The following is a 20,661-nucleotide window of genomic DNA, read 5'->3' on the forward strand; positions in this document are numbered from 1 at the left end:
AGGAATGCCAGCTGTATTATCACTACTAACAGTGAAGGCTTGGGACGATTCACCAGCAGTCACAAGTTTATCTGAAATGTTGTAACAAAGCTTGGTTTTTTGACATAGGGGTGGGCTAACTCATTCCTCAAAGCCTGAAAGTTTTTTTTTTTTTTTGAAGAGCACTTATATGGACTTGAGATTTATTTATTTTATTTGAGAGAGAAAGAGCGCTTGTATGCAAGAGAGAAAGAGAGAGAGAGAGAGAGAGGGGGGGACGGAGAGAGGGAGAGAATCTTCAAGCAGACCCCTTGCTAAGCGCAGAGCCTGATGTGGGACTGGATCCCACAACCCATGAGATCAGGACCTGAGCTGAAACCAAGAGTCAGATGCTGAACCAACTGAGCCACCTGGCGCCCCTGAGCACTTATATGAAAAGGCAAAACTAGCTCCTGCTTTTATATCTAATTAGGATAAAGCACATTCAAATACTAGATTGAAACAAGTGATTAACAGCAGAATTTTCTCCACTTCCCCTTCATTTTACAACATAAATTTTATCACCAATAATCCTACATTTATATATGCTAAATACTAGCCTCTTATCAGACATGATTTGCAACTATTTTCTCCCATTCTGTGGACTGTCTTTTCACTTCCTTTTTTTAAATCATTTTATTTTTTTCATCATGGTGAGTGAACTCTTTAATTTCCATCCCGTTTCCCCTATCCCCAATACCTTACTTCTGGTAACCATTACTTTGTTCTCTATAGTTAAGAGTCTGTTTCTTGGTTTGTCTCTCTTTTTCCCTTTGCTCATTTGTTTTCTTAAATTCCACATATGAATGGGATCATACAGTATTTGTCTTTCTCTGACTGACTTATTTCCCTCAGCATTATACTCTCTAGCTCCATCCGTGTTGTTGCAAATGGCAAGATCTCATTCTTTTTTACGGCAGAAAAATATTCCATTGTATATATACCACATCTTCTTTATCCATTCATCTACTGATGGACACTTGGGTTCTTTCCATAGTTTAGCTATTGTGAATAATGTTGCTATAAACATAGAGGTATAAATATCCCTTTGAATTAGTTTTTGTATTTTGGGGGTAAATACTCAGTAGTGCTGGATTGTAGAGTAGCTCTATTTTTAATTTTTTGAGGAACTTCCATACTGTTTTCCATAGTGGCTGCACCAGTTTGCATTCCCACCAACAGTGCACGAGGGTTCCTCTTTCTCCACATCCTCACCAACACTTGTTTCTTGTGTTTTTTGATTTTAGCTATTCTGACAGGTAGGAGGTAATATTTCATTGTATTTTGATTAATGTTTCCCTGATGATCAGTGATGTTAAGCAACTTTTCATGTGTCTGTTGGCCATCTGTATGTCTTCTTTGGAGAAATGTCTGTTCGTGCCTTCTGCCCATTTTTGAATTGGATTGTTTTTTGGATATTGAGTTATAAAAATTCTTTATATGTTTTGGATATTAACCCTTTATCGGATAAGTCATTTGCAAATATCTTCTCCCATTCAGTAGGTTTTGTTGTTTCCCTTTTAGTTTTGTTGTTTCCTTCGCTGTGCAGAAGCTTTTTATTTTGATATAGTCCCAATAGTTTATTTGTATTTTCACTTTCTTGAATAATCATAAATGCAGCTTTTGAAAAAATCTTGCTCTTACACAAATCTATGGATACACTCAACTTAAATTTAAGTTAGTTGGTTTTGAAAAAAAATTTTCTCTAAATTTCAGTAATACTATTCCTTATAAAATGTATTGTATTGTGTTAACACATATTCAAATTATCAGGTAAGTATTTCTTACAGAATGTGGTCTGTACAAAAAAGAATAAAGCCTAAGTGATAACGTGACAGTTACTTTTGGTTCTGTCATTTTATTCAGGTCATCGAGGAGGGTCCATCAGATTCGGTGGGAAGCTGAGGGTCAAGGGCCACCACTGTCAGGCTGCATTCTTTCTTATTTCACCCAAGAAGTCATAGGTCTGCTCTGAAATGTCGAAAGGTTCATGGACTCCATCTGGCGACAGCAGAGCTTGGAGCGCACCCTCGTTTTCTTGGTTTTGCTTAAGGAAGTCAGCAATAAGCTTCCACCGGGCAGCCTCTGTCTCCTCTTCTGCCCACCTGAACGGGGGCAGGAGTGCGGAATGCAGAAGAGGGACCACACAGTCGTGGTAAACCAGGAGAAACATGGCCTTCAGGAACTCTTTGTCTCTCTGGGAAAACACCACCACCACAAATAAATGTGAAATGATCTATGTCATTACCTTTTAAGTGTTAAATACTATGAAGTCTATAAACTAAAATCCGTCTAAGGGCCGGGGTGGAGGGTGCCGTTTGTGTCTGGGAAGTAACTGGCTCTGCACCAGCTACTCAGTCAGGAAACAGCACTCTCTGAAGTGGAAGCAAGCAAGAGTCACTACAGAGCAGAGACAAGCTGCTCTCCCTGAGAGTCTGGGAGAGACTCGAGACCAGCGTGTCTCCTAAGCTCCCCTGAGGGTGTCTCACACATTCCATCGAGGACACTGCGGTGCTGAAATCTAATTCTGGTGACAAGGGTGTGGTTCCAGGTAAACATAAGTACAACACAATGTGAAGTCAGCTGTATCCACTTAATTAATTACAGCATATCAGAGACAATGTCAAGTTGATAGAGGAGAAGGGTGGCATGAGATCCGGAGAAAGGAGAGCCTGGGAGTAAGAATGTGCAGATCCTCTCCAGATAGCAAGAGTACCGCAGTAGGGACACAACCAGTCAACCCGTGACACTGACAGGCTGGAGTGGGACTCTCAGGGAGCAGAGCGACACATATCTACACACAGATACTGCCCCTCCAAGCAACCCTGTGTGCGGGCAATTTCAACAGGCCTGAGGCCCAGTACCTTGTCTAATGCTGCCTTAGAAAAGCATTAATCCTGCCAGTTTTAGCAAAAGTCCAGTGTAGATGGTACTGGTCAAATGGAAGCTCCAATAAGGATATAACGCACTCTCACAATATATAGTGTGTATGTCTCTGGGTGTGGATATACACATATCTTAGATATAACACACGGTTCATGTTTCTTAAAAATTTTCGGAGCTTTAGTTTGCTCTCCCATGTTCCTTGTAGATAATTAACACTTTTAGATTTGAAGTCCAAAAACCATGGACCATGAGTCAAATGCAGCCCGCTACCTCTTTTTGTAAATACAGTTTCAGAGAAACACAGCCGTGCTCAGTTTACATGCAGTCTGTAGCTGCCTTGTGCGACCGTGGCAGAGTTGAGTACTGTACCAGAGACCTTACAGCCTGCAAACTCAGAAATATTTACTCTGTGGCTCCTTACAGAAAAACTTTGTGAACCCTGGATCAGAGCAGTGAAGCCATTACTCACTGTTTAATACAAGCTCTGTTTGGTAATCACCAAGCTTCTATGGTAATGTAAGCATGGGCCATACGTGTTTTCAATAACTGGCTAGGCCAATTTTCCTTTTCCTTCTCTTAACATGATATGGACTTTGAGAGCTAGAGGAATTTTTTTAAGTAAGAGAAATATGATAGCCAACTGGACACTTTGTTTAGAAACTTCTCCTCAAATAACACTCAGTGATCTGAAATGATCGTTTTGATCAAGTGTTTCTTTTTACGTTGGGAATCGCTCACTCATACCCTTCTTGGAACATGTCTCTGCAACCATGATGACACAGTTAAGAGGGATTATGACTATGGCTACTTTGGCTAAGACAGAGGCATTATTAGCATGTGTAAGCAAGCAGTGAGCACTGCAAATATTCAGTTCAGCCTGAAAAGTCACATTACCTTCTCTGATCTTTTTAATGTGCTTTCTTTCTCAGCCCATGAACTCTAGAAGACAAACAAGTACGTTATATTAATTCCAGTATTCACAAGCCTTTGTCACACTTCTGCAACTTCACGGTCATTAAACAGAGGGACAGGGTTAAAAACGCTGTATGGACAGCGCGTTTCTCCGCACGCATAAGAAGGGAATCTGTAGGCACCTACTGCTAATGACCCAAAAGCAGACCCACGGGGTGGTGAAAGCTACCTGGGAAGCATCATGATTCTTCTAAGATGAAACTAATTTAAGAACAGAATCAGTGAAACACTAACATATCCACGCAAAACGCAGAAACATAGCACCGAACAGTAATAAATAAAATAAAATACTATTAAGGTTTTAAGGTCAGACGGTAATGAAAATAGAGAACTCTGCCAAATACCATACGTCTCTGCAATTCTGTCTGCCGTGATGAAGACGGGGGTTGGGGGGAGATAAATGATATTTACAGCTTTGCAAGTAAATATCCCAAACTGTCCACAAAGCTTCATACAAGCTTCTTTAAAGAAAAAAAAAAAAACAGAGTTCAATTAATCCCACAGAAATATGAATTGAAGACTTTCTCAGCACCATTTCTGGGCAAAATGTGAGCAAGGGCGGAATGTGCCCATTATTCCAGGCCTCTGTTTCATGCCTGTCTGCAGGGATACTCCTGTTGGCGCCTGATCTCATGGATTCCATGAAAGCATCAGCCCTCATCTCAGTAGGGAGGCCCTGAGGTGAAGATGACATTATGGCACCAAGAACAAGATTCTCCATGAAATGAAGGAGAAGTTTCCTACCAAGAGATCACAGGCTGTGCCCTAATGAGCCACGTCTTGGGATGGTCCCATTCACCATGCTCTCTTACCATGAATGGTCAGTTATTACCATGAAAGAACCACCTTATGAGACTGTGGTCCACCACCCTATTGACTGCTCCACCTGTGGGTCCTGGAGAGTTTGAAGAGGACCCTTAGAGAGCCAGGATGCTTTACTAAACAGGCCAGGTACTATTATTGTTATTAAAGCACCACCAACAAACTGAACTTTAGCTAAGTTGACACCAGGAGGTTCACACACTTCATGATGTAAACTTTAAAAGATATCTGGCTTCACGTGACTATCACTTAGCAACTTTAGACTTAATGTCTGGTGAAATGTGCCTATTGTTTGTTGTGTCAAGGTCTCACTTCATTTTTCACTGAGCTACCAGCAAGCGGTAAGGTGTTTCACTTATAGTAACTCAGTGGCGAACAGCAAACGTGCATGTGTGTGTGTGGCAGGGCAGGGGGGAGAGGGTAGTTATTACTATACACCAAGATCCACTTCTTCCTTCCTTCTGGAGCAAACAGAAGACTCCATATCCCAGCTCTCTTGAAGGTGAGTGGGGCCATGTGACTGGTTCTGGCCAATGAAACGTGAGCAGAAATGGCCTATGCCCCCTCAGGGCAAAGGCAGTGGAAAGTCCAAGGACAATCCTCTATTCTCTTTCCCTGCAGGTGCAACTGGCAACACAGGAAGCCACTTGTTCTAGATGATGCTATAAGACAGTGGAGTCTCCACCAGCCTGCACCCTCAGGTGACCATGGAGCAGGGTCTCCCACTGGTCCATGCTGGAGATGTGCTACGAGCGAGATATCAACCTGCATCAGCTACCACCGCACAGGCCAGCTTATCCTAAGTAACATGGTATGCCATGAAGACAAGGCTCAAGAGTGTAGGAACAGAGCACTCTTCTTTACTTTTGTTATTTATTGTACAAATAATTAACTGTGGAAACGTTGAGAAAATATAGATAACACATGATCCAGAGGTAATCGGTATTACTTTTCTAGAGTATATTCTTCCAGATAGTTTTATAGGCAGATATATGAATGTAAATATATATATTTAAATATACTTGCTACAACTCAAATGGTTTGTGTTTGTTTTTTTTTTTTCACTTTAATAGTGTGTATGAACAACTTTACCTACATGCCTCTTCTTCAGCCTGTGGCGGATCTGGATGCCTCCAGAGCTGACCTGCAGTGCCCTTGTCTGGGCTCTCTGCTCATCAGGAAATGCCGAATTTAGACTAGATTAGTGCTAAAGCTCCAGATTCTATGAGTGTTACACACTTGGAGAAAATGCCAGCACCTACACAGTGCTGTAACCACAATGAGCTCTTGCAAAATACTTGTCGAATGAATCAATGGACCTGTGTTCTGTGTAATGAGTAGATATTATGATACTAATGACTTTACAGGGGAAAAAGAGAAATTCTACATTATTTAATGCTAGTGCCAAATGAACTTGTCTGAAATTATGGATAGTCATATGCCAGTAAGTCTTTTTGCAGAAAACTTCATTGCTACTGTTGACACGTCAAACCTAGCCAAACCATTACACGAAATCAGCTTCAAAGTCTAGTAAAAATCTTTGTTGGTAATTGCTTCCTCCTTCCATTTCTCTGTCAGGCCCACAGGACCTCTATCCTTATTGACAGGATTCAGCTCCTAGCATAGCTCACCTCCCTCCTGCACGGGTATGTCTCTGCCTGTGTGTCAGAGGCTTTCCGAAAGCAGAACCCTGTACCAATTACCTGCCGCCTACCATACACACTCTTCACTGGCAATGTGAGACTCACATCCACTTCGCCTACCTGCAGACGACATTCTACTTGCCCAGCTGGATTCTTTGCTCTTCTTAAGAGCAAACAGAATACTCTCTATTCCTTCCTGCTTCAAACCATTGGTTCATGCTGATCCTTCTACCTGTCATGTCTTCTCTCTCATCTCAGCATGTCAAAATCCAACTTGGCTCCAGCTTTTTATTAGGTCTATCTCACTGAGGACCTCTTATGAAATAGGTTCCCGATCCTCATTTGCTGCCCTCTTTAAATCTTCAAGGACCTGGATTATACATCCCCGATGGCACTTATCATGGTATTGGAGTGCTGCCTTACAGGCATAATGGACTCCTAGTATTTGTTGACTCTGATATATTAAGTTAAAAAAATAGCTGAAACTAATGGTTTCATATGGTTGAAACAAATATCCAGTTGCTATTTCATATAGCAGACAGTATATGTTGAATTACAATAAAAATTAAATGCATACCCTGATTCTCCTCTGAAAGGTCAGTTGATTTATCTAACAAACCACTTTGGATTTTTGCTCTTAGGACACAATCAGTGGCCACCTTAAGTCAAGGACTAAACAATAGGCAAGAGATTGCAATAGTGTGCATAGTGGGTACTCCATCTGCTTCTCGGGGCAGGGAAGGCAGCCCTGGGAAGTAGTATTCATACAAAGGAAGGAATGATGAGACCAAATTAACGAGACAATGGACAGGGGTTGGGAGACACTGTCCAAATAGGGAAAAACCCCAAACAAACCCTAGAGCAGGTGTCAGAATTCACTAACATGGTGTGTTTAACTGCTTTCAGAACCCATCAGGTTTCCATAATGATGTGTGGTACCCACCCTGAGCGCGTCCATCATGTCAGGCTGCTCCAAGAGCTGGGGGAAGGTGGCCAACACTAGGTTACTAACTAAATCTGAAATACAAAAGAACAAAAAGAATTTTAATTAACTTCATCCAATGTATTTGACTGCAACAGACATAAAAACATTCATTCAGATGAAAATTACTGTGCCACATGATTTACTGATAACACATTCTACACACTTTAACCTCTAGGAGGGCTCAAAGCTTTCTGCTCAACCTCCAGCCATCCCTATGTCCATACCCCAGGGAATTCTGAAATGAGTCTTGTACCAAGTAGAGAGAGCTTGTAGGGTGAAAGTAAAGTGGCTCTGAACAGAATAAAACTAGAAAATTTTGTTCTTTCTTTGCTGTTTTCCAACCTTTCTTCCTTATGACATAACAGCAGTATAGTAAAAGGAACTAGTTAGAGAACTTTTACAACTCAACACCAAAAAGCCAAATAATCCAATTAAAAAATGGGCAGAAGACATAAACAGACATTTCTCCAAGGAAGACATACAGATGGCCAACAGACACATGAAAGATGCTCAATATAACTAATCATCAAGGACATGAAAATCAAAACCACAATGTGAGGGGCGCCTGGGTGGCTCAGTCGGTTAAGTGTCCAACTCTTGATTTCAGCTCAGATCATGATCTCATGCTGTGAGATCAAGCATCGGGCTCCATGCTGGGCATGGAGTCTGCTTAAGAGTCTCTCTCTCCCTTGCCCTTTGCCCCTCCCCCACCCATTCGCCCTCTCTCTCTCTAAAAAAAAAAAAACCCACAAACCACAACAAGATATCACCTTGCACCTGTCACAATGGCTAAAATAAAAAACACAAGAAACAACAAGTATTGGCAAGGATGTGGAGAAAATGGAACCCCACGCACTACTGGTGGGAATGCAAACTGGGGCAGACACTGTGGGAAACAGTGTGGAAGGTCTTCAAAAAATTAAAAATGGAATTATCATATGATCCAGCAGTTCCAATAGTGGTATTTACCCAAAGAATCTGAAAACACTAATTTGAAAAGATATATGTGCCTCCATGTTTAATGCAGCATTATTCACAATAGCCAAATTATGGAAGCAACCCAGTAGCCACAGACTGATGAATGGGTACAGAAGAGATACACACACAGACTACAGACACACACACACACACACAGAGACACTGGAATATTACTTAGCCATAAAAAAGAATGTAATCTCGCCAACTGCAATACCATGGACGGATCTAGAAGGTATAATGCTAAGCAAAATAAGTCAGTCAGAGAAAGACAAATCCCATATGATTTCACTCATATATGGAATTTAAGAAACAAAACAAATGAACAAAGAAGAAAAGACAAACTGAGAAACAGACTCTTAATTACAGAAAACAAACTAATGGTTACCAGAGGGGAGATGGATGGGTGATGGGTGAAACAGATGAAGGGGATGAAGAGTACACTTATCGCAATGAGCACTGAGTAATGTATAGAAGCACTGAATCACTATATGGTACACCTGAAACTAATATAACGCTGTGTATTACCTATACTAGAATTAAAAAAAAAAAGCAACCAGTTAGGAGGCATCCCTGCTCTCAGAAGGTTGAACAGGAACCAATTAGTGCCAGGGGACAGGAGATGTGGGGCAGGCTGCTCAGGCTTGACTCCAGTCCACCAGAGCTCGGGGAAGGACCCCAGAACTGGTATTTGGGGTCAATGGATGGTGGTGGATGAAAATGAAAGGAATCAGGAGTTGAGGATTCTAGCCATAGGCCTAAATACCGTGTAGGAGAATACTGATATTCCACAATAAATAATGGCACATGAAAGATCTGTGCAAAGAAGCACAGCAGGAAAGACGCCCCTGAAATGGCATGGGCAATATAGTCTACGGCCTTGTGTCCTCAGTAGAGAAAAATGTTTCCTCTAGGTCTTACCAGGTTTATTCTGATGGTCAGATTCAAATGATGACAACGGTTCTGAGTAATCTCCTTACCAACAGAAAAGCTAATAAGCCTTATCCTCTCTAAGAAGACATATCATTCATGAAATTTTTCTAGAGTCATTGAAATAAATTCAAAGGCAAGTGATGATGAAAAAGCTTAAAGTGTCCTTCCCTTGGAGTTATAATTATCCCTCGAGAAATGGTGGTACTTCCCTGACACAGAGTTCCATTTCTATTTCCCTACCTGGTGCTCAGTCCCTGGGAAAGGACTCCTGTCTAACCATGAACTCTACTCATTCATGAGTGCTAAGCCATTGTAGGGCTCTTGGTCTTACTCCAGGCACACTAGACCGCTTTCAACTGTGATCCCTCCAACATACTTGGGTTGTCTTGCCTTGGGTATTCAGATACACTGGCCCCTCTGCCCAGACATGCTTTTCCCACACACCTCTAACTCCTCTCTCAGGTCTTATCTTAAATATTACTTGCCTAGAGACTTCCCTAAGGTCTTCCTAGTATATGCTCATGTTGGCTTTCTTCCTTTGGAACACTTATTTTAGAAGGTTTAAAAGGATTACTCATATAATTTTGTGTTTGAAGTCTTGTCACTCCACCAGGGTAGGGATACCCATGCTTGTCTCATCCATCACCGGGCCTAGTACAATGCCTGGCATATAGGAGGCACTCAATACATATCTGCTTACTGATTTACTGAATTCAAAGACTAGTCATTAAAATTAACCTTTTTTTTTTTTTTTAGAGGCAATTCTCTCTCTCTCCCTCTTTTTTTTTTTTTTTTTTTTTTTTTTTAAGATTTTAGTTATTTATTCCAGGGAGAGGGGGAGGGACAGAGGGAGAGGGATAAGCAGACTCTGTCCTGAATGTGGAGCCCAACACAGGGCTCAGTCCCAGGACCCTGAGATCATGACCTGAGCCAAAACCAAGAGTTGGATGCTTAATCCACTGAGCCACCCATGCACCCCTAGAGGCAATTCTTATAACACATGTATATCTGTTTGCAAGTTCAATCATGTGTTACAACTCATTGATTTTTAAAAAAATTAGTTTTTAACAGTTTACTGGGAAAAAGTTTCAAGCTCACAAAGAAGTTACAAGAATAAAAATAGAACACCTGAATACCTCTTACCTATATTCAATTTTTCCTAATCAGTTGATATTAAAACTTCATGCATTAAGAACCAGTTATTTTGGGTGACTTTTGGTCTCTTCCCAAAAAGATGATGTACATGCAAACGTGGTAAAACCAGGTTATTCAAGACATTGAGGGAAAACATCTGAGTTTCAAGATCTCAAATTTCCAGAATTTCTAATGTGAAAATATGAATATTGTAAATAACTGAATACATACTGAGCTTACACAGGGTATACACAGGTGCACAATGGAGTACAATGCTGTGCATCTGAGGTAATCTATTGACATTGATGCCATTCTAAATATTTTACTCCAAATGTCACCTTCAGAAGCAGAAGATAAAGGATGGCGTAGGTTATATGTACTCAAAGCATGATGCATTATTGTACATAAGGAAATTGCAAAGACACTTACCAGTGCTTTGCATGCTCATCCTGTCTTTCAGGAGTACATCTCCAAGAATTTGGCGATAAAATATCAACAAATGAATGGAACACATACTTCCAATTAATGTTTCTGGCAGTAAACTGTTAAAGAAGAAGCACATGTATTCATTAATCAACCCCCTACAATCCAACTTACAGTGCTTTTAAAATATATACTTACTACTTTAATGAACAGTTCCAAATTTTGCTTCATTACTGAAAATTTTTTTAACAATTTTAAAGAAAATTTCCCCTATAAGTTGCCTACAGTAAACTTCAGAAAAACTAACATTTCTTTTTTTTAAACTAATATTTCTATGTGTATACCTTCAAGTCTAAACTGTTTTGCCATTCTTCTGTTTTCATTTTAGCATATACACCCATGTTAAATGTTAAATAAAAAAGAAAAGTCATCAATTAAGTATTTAGGGAAGAAAGGGACTAGTCAGCTACAATTTTTGACAAAGCCATGTGGCCACCCCTCCCAACTGGATGAATGAAGAGGAAACAGGAGTTCAGACTATTCATGGTGCCGGGTGGAACTTGGGAGGGTGCGGCAGATCTGGACTGAATTCCTAGCTATTGTGGCTTTGAGTTAATTAATTATTGTCCTTGTGTTTTGGTTTCCTCATTTGTAGAATGCAGATAGTAATACCTCCATTTCAGAGGCTTACTAAAAGGATTAAATTGAGTTAAGTGTGAGGTGCTTAATGTAATGCCTGGTCCATAGTAAGAGCTCAAAAACCAAAGAAATTTTCAATATTGATGGTAAGTTGGTATCTGTTTAAAATAGACTGTTATAACTTAAAAATATTAATGTAATTCCCCATAATAACCACAAAGAAAAAAAATCTATTGAATATAGACAAAGAAAATGAAAAAGGAATAAAAATGTGTCACTACAAAAAAATTAATCAAACACAAAGGAAGGCATTAAGGGAGGAAATGAGGCACAGTGCCCCAGAGGTCCCCCAGAAGATGTACAAAAAACAAATAACAAAATGGCAATACTAAGTTGTTCCCTATCAGTGATTACTTTAAACATAAATGGATTAAACTCCCCAATCAAAAGACACAGATTGGCAGAATGAACAGAAAAACAGGATCTAACTGTATTCTATCTACAAGAAGCTCACTTTAGATCTATGGACACTCATGGGTTGAAAATGAAAGGATAGACAAAGACACTCCATGCAAATAGTAAATAGAAGAGGGCAGGGGTGGCTATAATAATATCAGACAAAATAGACTTTAAGTAAAAAAAAAAAAACTGTTAAAAGAGACAAAGAAGGATATTATATGATGGTAAAAGGGTCAATGCACCAAGAAGATACAAAAATTATAACATATGCAACAAATATTAGAGATCTTAAATATAGGAAGCAGACATCAACAAAACTGAGGAGAGAAATACACAGATCTACAATCATAGTAAGAGACTCTAATACACCACTTTCAATAGAGAACAACCAGACAAAAGATCAATAAGGAAATAGAAGACAACACTGTAGGCCAACTGTAACTAAAACATATACAGAACACTTTGCTCAGTAATAGCAGAATACACATTTTTCTCAAGTGTACATGGGACATTCTCCAGGACAGGCTACAACACCAGTCTTAATGTTAGGCTGTTAGGCTACATATGTTAGCCTACAACACCAGTCTTAATAATTTAAAAGATTGAAATCATACAAAGTATCTATTCTGATCACAATGGAATGAAATTAGAAATCAACAGCAGAAGGAAAACTAGAAAATTCCAAATATGTGGCGATTAAACATCACACTCTTACGTAATCAATGGCTCAAAGAGGAACTCACAAGGAAAACTAGAAAATATCTTGAGACAAATAAAATGAAAGCAAACATAACAAAACTTATGAGATGCAGTGAAAGCAGTGCTAAGAGGGAAAGTTTATAGCTATAAATGCTTACATTAATAAAAAAGAAAGATCTCAAATCAACCCCCTAACTTTAAACCTTAAGGAACTAGGAAAGAAAAAAAAAACAAATGAAACCTAAATGTAGCAAAAGGAAAGAAATAATAAAGATTAGAGCAGAGATGAACAAAACAGAATAGAAAACAACAGAGAAAATCAATGAAAACAAGGATTGTTTCTTTGCAAAGATCAACAAAATTGACACCTTTAGCTAGAGGACTAAGAAAAAAAGAAGATTCAAGTTATAAAATCAGAAATGAAGAGATGTTACTACTGGTTTTACAAAAATAAAAAAGGATTGTAAGGCAGTACTATGAATAATTATATATCCACAAGTTGGATAATCTAGACGAAATGGACAAATTCCTAGAAACACAAAACCTACCAAGGCCGAATCAGGAATAAATAGAAAATCTGAATAGATTTATAACTAGTAAGGAGATTGAATCAGTAATCAAAGACCTCCCAATGAATAAAACCCCAGGACCAGATGGTTTCACTGGTTTATACACACTATGAACAAGTGGAATCTATTCCTGGAACGCAAGGATGGTTCAACATTAAAAAATCAATCAGTGTGATACACTACATTAACAGAATGAAGGAAAAAACCCACGTGATCTTCTCAACTAATGCTGAAAAAGAATTTGACAAAATTCAATACCTTTTCATAATAAAAGCACTCAACAATCCTAGGAATAGAAGAAAACTACCTCCACATAATGAACGCCATTTGTGAAAATCCCACAGCTAACATCATATTCAATGGTGAAAGACCATAAGATTTTTCCGTTAAGATCAGAAACAACACAAGGATGCCTGTTTTCACCACTTATATTCAACATAGTAGTAGAGTCCTAGCCAGAGCCCGAGGCAAGAAAGAGGAACAAAAGGCACCCAAATTGGAAAAGAATAAGTAAAATTATCTCTGTTCACAGACAACATGGTCTTATATGTAGAAAACCCTAAAGATCCTACAAAAAAACTGTTTAAATAAACAAATTCAGCAAAGCTGTAGGATATAAAATCAGCATACAAAACTAGTCATGTTTCCATACACTAATAATAAATAATTTGAAAACAAAATTAAAACCAATTCCATACAAAATAACATCAAAAAGAAGAAAATACTTATAAAAATAGAAACAAAATTTCAATATTATTTCAAAAATAATAACCTGGAAACACGACAAGTGAGTGTTTTAAAATCCTGACACATGACACGTAATAAGTGCCTACTGGGAATATACTGAGCACAAGAGCTAATGTTAGAAGATATTCAAGAAAATGTCTTGAATCATTCTAAATATACATTTTCTAAATACTATTTTTAGAAATACGTGAACTCTGTTATTAAGCATAAAGAATGACCACACAGGAAATCTTGAAAACCTTGCAAACCATGTCCTGTTATTAAGGAGGAAAATACTTTTGGGCTAAGAAAAACCATCAAAAGTTAAAAAAAGAGACCTCAACTTTTGCAAATTAATCCTTTATTTTAATTTCTAGAATAAGTATTTTAGAAGGGAACACTAGTCACAGAGGTAATGTTCAGGCTTCCAGCCTGTTGGAAGAGAACAGAATGAATATGATCCCTATGGCGGTGCAGGGGCAATGGGTTCCCAAGGGGTAGCTTTATGGAATTTAGTAAGTATCCTTGACCACTTCCTAACCCTGGCATTTTTAGAAACATCCAAAAAATGCAAGACAGGTTCTCTGACATGCATACAGGGCATCAGGCACACAAAGTTAGAAACTGTTGTTTTCCACCACTGCTACGATGCTGGTCTTGTGTTCGACCTGGATTTCAAAGACTGGTTGTGGCGGATCAGTTAAGCTGCCTGATGTCACCACATGCCTGCTCAGTGTTCAGCTGATATTCCTAAGGCTTGTTCCACATCCTGTCCTCTGGTCGATGGCCCATTTGGGCAGTGTTTCGGCTGCCTGCCCAAACCATGGCTCATGCTGAAGAACAGCCAGTGACTTTGCTAGAGGAAGGGGTGGAACCTTCCTTCCATTTTTCCCTCTCCTCTCACAGACCCGCCTGCTCTGTCTGGCTGGCCTCGCTGCCAGCCTGTGGTAGAGGCCTTCGTTCCTCCCACAGTGTGGGCACTCCTTTCCTTCTGGCGCTTCCCCACAACATGAGGCAGGCCTGCTACACTTTATTAGTTTTCTTTAGGGAAATTCTCTGATTTTCCCAAACCCAAGATGACCAGAAAGCTCTGGGCTACAGAGGTTGGCTAAGCTGAAGAAGTAAAACTGTGTTTCTTTCTGATCTCACAGATTCCCCAGCAAACTCTGATGGCGGAAGTGCAATGGATGTAATCATGGGCCCTAGGCTAGTAACACAATTACCTCATTTATTTTTAGAAAAAATACAATGGAAGTGAAAGAGAAAAAAAAGATCAGAGACCTCAAAAAGGCAAAGACAAGCAAGTTTATAGCACATTTATACATAAGCACACAGCCTACTTCTGTAGACCAGTATTTCTTGGGCTTCTGAACTCATGTACTGGGAGTCTGGGTCGAAATTCAGAGTTTGCCCTCATCAGAGTTTGCCCTCTCCCTCTCCTGCCTTTGGCCAAATCACATCAGGGTAAAAACCCCATTGGAAAATAACTCCAAAATTAGAATGGCAAGTCTCAGTGAAACTGAAGGATCTCTTTGCTCCCTCTTTCCTCTCACTCTGACAGGGCCACCATGATTACAACTGTCTCCATAAAAGGAGTCCCATGGGCAGGATTCTGGTACTGCTTCTTTGGAAAGGAGACAAATCTTCATTGGTTAATTTGCATTTTTGCGGGTCTCCAGACATCCAAAGGTACGCACACGTAAGATTGCTGGCTGGTGAGAGGGCTGTATGAAGCCAACTAGCAAGGGCACTGGGGAAAAATGGGCGGGAAGGCAAACTCTCACTGGGCTTCCCACCCTTGTGTCTGTGCGCACTGTTGTATCTTGTTTGGCATGTTAAAAGCCTCTGTCCTTTCTTCTTTAAGCAGAGGAATCTGGCCAAAAAAAGGTGGAGTTCTTAAGCAAGGGAGGGTGGGGAGAGAGGTGGGATGTACTTTTGAAGGAGAAGAGGAGGGCTGTTGGTATCATTGTTTGCCTTCCTCCCATCCACTTGAAGGTGGCAGTCGGGGCAGAGAGGGGAATGAGATGGATCAGTCCTGCCTCAGTCTCCACCTCCACGGTATGCAGGTGCAGGGCAGAGATGACCAAAAGCACCCACGCTGGTACCTAGCCTCTGCCCCTGGACCTATAGCACAGCCCTCACATCACAGCCCATGGGCTCTGCAGTGAGGCATGGGCCTCTGGATTCTCTGTGCCCATGGCCTGGTCTCTGTGAGAGCCAGCCTGATCCTAGGCCGTACCAGAGAGTTGCCCCAACCCACACTTGACACTACCAGGCATACACATTTCTGGATCATGCAAAGTAGAATGGCAATGCTCAGGTGCCCCTCTGGGCTCTAGGAGGAGAGAAGAATATATACCAAGATAAGGTGGGGGGACTTCAGGGACAGCAGGAGGCAGAGTAGAGGTCCTAAGAAGTACGCTTTTACCTAGCAGGAAGAATTCTACCTTGAAATTATTTAGCAAACATCTTTCAGGTGCCTAATATGTGCTCTTATCAAACAAGCACTTTAGTTCCTGAGGTCTGGAGGGCAAGAACTCAGGACCTTTCTCTGAGAACCAGCATACAGAACACTCACTGCTTTGGAAGCATGGGCCTGCCTACCTGACCTCCGCACTGCCCAGTCAAATCTGATCTCTAGATTGTAAAAAGTATCTTGGAACCAGTATCTGGGGCCAAACCAACACTATTAAGAGCTGTACTTGAACACCTGGGAGTACTTGGGGACTCTTGGAGGCTTACCAATGAGATGAGGAGTGGGAGGCTGAAGAAGCAGGAAGAATGAAGCCAAACAGGATTTTGGCTTTTCTTTTACAAAGACTGCTACTGTCCCTTTTTTTTTTTTTTAATCTTGAAAAATAACAATTTTCCAAGGAAAGACTGGCCAAAAAAGGGAATTTACAAGTGCTATAAACACCCGGGGGGGCAGTCAAGAAAATGAAAAATATTCATGAACACATTATTAATGTTATTGAAAGATTTAGTTCTTTTGTTAAAGATTTTATTTATTTATTTGACAGAGAAAGAGAGAGAGGGAACACAAGCAGGGGGAGTGGGAGAGGGACAAGCAGACTCCCCACCAAGCAGGGAGCCCGTCGCAGGGCTCGATCCCGGGACTCTGGGATCATGACCTGAGCCAAAGGCAGATGCTTAACTGACTGAGTAGTCATGCTTAACTGACTGAGTTACCCAGGTGCCCTGAAAGATTTAATTGTTAATACTAGAATTATGAAACACATTTCAATATCAGATATAAGAACAAGGAATATTTAAACTAAGGGCATGATCCAGAATGAGAAAAGCAACAATTCAGGGGTGCCTGGGTGGCTCAGTCATTAAGCGTCTGCCTTCGGCTCAGGTCATGATCCCAGGGTCCTGGGATCAAGCCCCACATCGGGCTCCCTGGTCAGTGGGAAGTCTGCTTCTCCCTCTCCCTCTGCTTATGTTCTCTCTCTCCCTGTGTCTCTCTCTGTCAAATAAATAAAATCTAAAAAAAAAAAAAAAAGAAAAAGAAAAAGAAAGGAAAGCAACAATTCAGGAGGCTATGCCAAGTTTTCATCTCTTACTCTGTTTCTTGGTAATCAGCAAGCAAGAAGCAAGTTGTGGTGGGGCAGGTCAACTTCACCAGTTTCTGTTCCCAGGCCTTGCTCTTTCCTTCCACCCCTCTTGTCCACCATATGCCCTCTGTGTTGGGTTCCTTCTCTCCACGACTTCCTATCTTCACATGTGCACATCTCTCCCATCCTTCAAAGCCTGTTTCAAATCTCTCCTCATCTTACCAGCCACACAGCACATCTTCATTTAACCAAATATTATGACATATAGCACCATGGACCTGGAATTATATTTGCATTTATCTATACATATGATATAATAATAATAATAATAATAATAATAATAATAATAATAATGGTAAATATTTATAGCTAACACTTATTGTGTTTTACTCTGTGCCATATACTATAAAAAAAACAATCTAGGTGTTTCATACACTTTCTTTTCATTAAAACTCATTATAGCTTCATGGGGTTGGTATTATTATGCCCATTTAAAAGATGTAGACATTGGGATCCTGAGAAAGATAGTTAGATGACTTGTCCAAGAGGTTACTGAGTTGGAAGGTGATAGATCTGGGAACCTATTTGTGTAAAAGGTCCTTGAACTAGGTGAAGGGGATTAAGAGTACATTTATTGTGATGTATGGAATGTATGGAATTGTTAAATCACTATATTGTACACCTGAAATGAATATAACATTATATGTTAATTACACTGGAATAAAAAATCTAAAAAGAGCTCTATAAATCAATAAAAGAAAATTAACTAAAAAGTAAAATAAATTTAAAAAAGCTCCCTGAAGAAAATGCAAAGTAAAACCACCATGAGATACCATTACTCACTTATTAAAATGGCCAAAAAAAAAAAAAAAAAGATAATACCAAGAATATGACTAATTGGAACTTTCATACAATGCTATAGTCATTTTGGAAAAGAGTTTGGCAGTTTCTTATAAATTAGAAGGATACCAGATGACCCAGCAATCCCTCTCTGAGGTACTTATACCGCTGAGAAATAAAGTCATATGACCACACACAAAAAACTTGTATGCAGATATTTAGAGCAGCTTTATTCATAATTGCCCAAACTTAGAAACAACCTAGAGGTCTATCAGTTAGTGAATGGATAAATGCATTATGGTATATCCATCAAATGAAATACTATTTAGTACAAAAAAGAACAACTTCTACTACATGCAATGGCATGGTTGACTCTCAAATGCAGCAGTACGTTGGGTGAAGGAAGCCAGACTCATTGGCTACATACTGTGTGACTCCATTGGTAGGACACTGGGGAAAAGGCAAACTGCTGGGAATACAAATGGCCAACAGACACATGAAAAAATTTTCAACATCACTCAGAATCAGAGAAATACAAATCAAAACAACAATGAGATACCACCTCACACGGGTCAGAATGGCTAAAATTAACAAGTCAGGAAATGACAGATGTCGGCGAGGGTGTGGAGAAAGGGGAAACCTTTTGCATTGTTGGTGGGAATGAAAACTGTGTGGCCATTATGGAAAACAGTATGGAGGTTCCTCAAAAGTTAAAAATAGAACTATCCTATGACCCGGCAATTGCACTACTGGGTATTTATCCAAAGGTTAAAAAAATGCTGATTTGAAGGGGCGCCTGCACCCTGATGTTTATAGCAGCAATGTCCACAATAGCCAAACTATGGAGAGAGCCCAGCTGTCCATCAACAGTTGAATGGATAAAGAAGATCTGGTATATACATACAATGGAATATTACTCAGCCATCAAAAAAATGAAATCTCACCATTTGCAACAACGTGAATAGAACTAGAGGGTATTATGCGAAGTGAAATCAATCAATCAGAGAAAGACAATTATCATTTGATCTCACTCTTTTGTGGAAATTAGGAAACAAAACAGAGGATCATAGGGGAAGGGAGGGAAAAATAAAATAAGACAAAATCAGAGAAGGAGACAAATCATGAGAGGCTCTTAACTACAGGAAACAAACTGAGGGTTGCTGGAAGGGAGGTCGGTGGGGGGACGTGGTAACTGGGTGATAGACATTAAGGAGGGCAAGGGATGTGATGAGCACTGGGTGTTAAATGCAAGTGATGAATCACTAAACTCTACCTCTGAAACTGAAAAATGAAAAACAAAGAACACAGTGTGGGAAAGAAGACAGATGAGTGGCTTCCTGACCTGAGGCTGGGGAGCTGACCACAAAGGAGACAGCTGTTTAGAGTGATGGGAATGTTCTCCATCTTGGTTGCGGTGGTAGTTACACGACTGTATACACTGGTCAAGACTCAGAGAACTGTAAACCGAGAAAGGGAAGTTTCTTTTTTTTTTTTTTTTTTTTTTTTATTAATAATGATTTTTTATTATATTATGTTAGTCACCATACAGTACATCCCCGGTTTTCGATGTAAGGCTCGATGATTCATTAGTTGTGTATAACACCCAGTGCACCATGCAATATGTGCCCTCCTTACTACCCATCACTGGTCTATCCCATTCCCCCACCCCCCTCCCCTCTGTAGCCCTCAGTTTGTTTCTCATAGTCCATAGTCTCTCATGTTTCATTCCCCCTTCTGATTACCCCCCCTTTCTTTATCCCTTTCTTCCCCTACTGATCATTCTAGTTCTTATGTTCCATAGATGAGAGAAATCATATGATAATTGTCTTTCTCTGCTTGACTTATTTCACTTAGCATTATCTCCTCCAGTGCCGTCCATGTTGTAGCAAATGTTGAGAACTCGTTCTTTCTGATGGCTGAGTAATATTCCATTGTATATATGGACCACAACTTCTTAATCCAGTCATCTGTTGCAGGGCATCTCGGCTCCTTCCACGATTTAGCTATTGTGGACATTGCTGCTATGAACATTGGGGTGCATATGGCCCTTCTCTTCACTACGTCTGTATCTTTGGGGTAAACACCCAGTAGTGCAATGGCTGGATCATAGGGTAGCTCAATTTTTAACTTTTTAAGGGACCTCCACACGGTTTTCCAGAGTGGCTGTACCAACTTGCATTCCCACCAACAATGTAGGAGGGATCCCCTGAGAAAGGGAAGTTTCTTGTATGTAAATTATACCTCAACTAACCTGACAGTAAAAAAAACTTCCTGATGATAGGATCATGGACGGCAAGCCCGATTTAGCCAAGTTTCTCTACTACTTCTGACCAAATGTATCACTCGAGCTAATTAGTAGACAAAAGAGTAGGCTGACTTGA

At 40.1% G+C, this 20,661-nt stretch overlaps 1 protein-coding gene across 2 annotated transcripts in view; it reads right to left on the reverse strand.

Annotated features, from left to right (window-relative positions):
- Positions 1–1,737: 1,737 nt before the first annotated feature.
- NPHP1 (nephrocystin 1) overlaps positions 1,738–20,661 on the reverse strand; it is a 60,267-nt gene continuing 41,343 nt past the window's right edge. For both annotated transcript variants that reach the window (XM_040623178.1, XM_008700142.2), the window contains exons 17-20: positions 10,798–10,910; positions 7,285–7,358; positions 3,799–3,843; positions 1,738–2,215 (exon numbers count right to left, since the gene is read on the reverse strand). In XM_040623178.1, the coding sequence (XP_040479112.1) occupies positions 1,943–2,215; positions 3,799–3,843; positions 7,285–7,358; positions 10,798–10,910 (505 nt within the window). In that variant the 3' untranslated portion in view covers positions 1,738–1,942. The remainder of the gene's footprint in view (positions 2,216–3,798; positions 3,844–7,284; positions 7,359–10,797; positions 10,911–20,661) is intronic.

The sequence above is a fragment of the Ursus maritimus genome, unplaced genomic scaffold, assembly GCF_017311325.1.
Source record: "Ursus maritimus isolate PB19 unplaced genomic scaffold, ASM1731132v1 scaffold_6, whole genome shotgun sequence".
NCBI classification, from domain to species: Eukaryota; Metazoa; Chordata; class Mammalia; order Carnivora; family Ursidae; genus Ursus; species Ursus maritimus.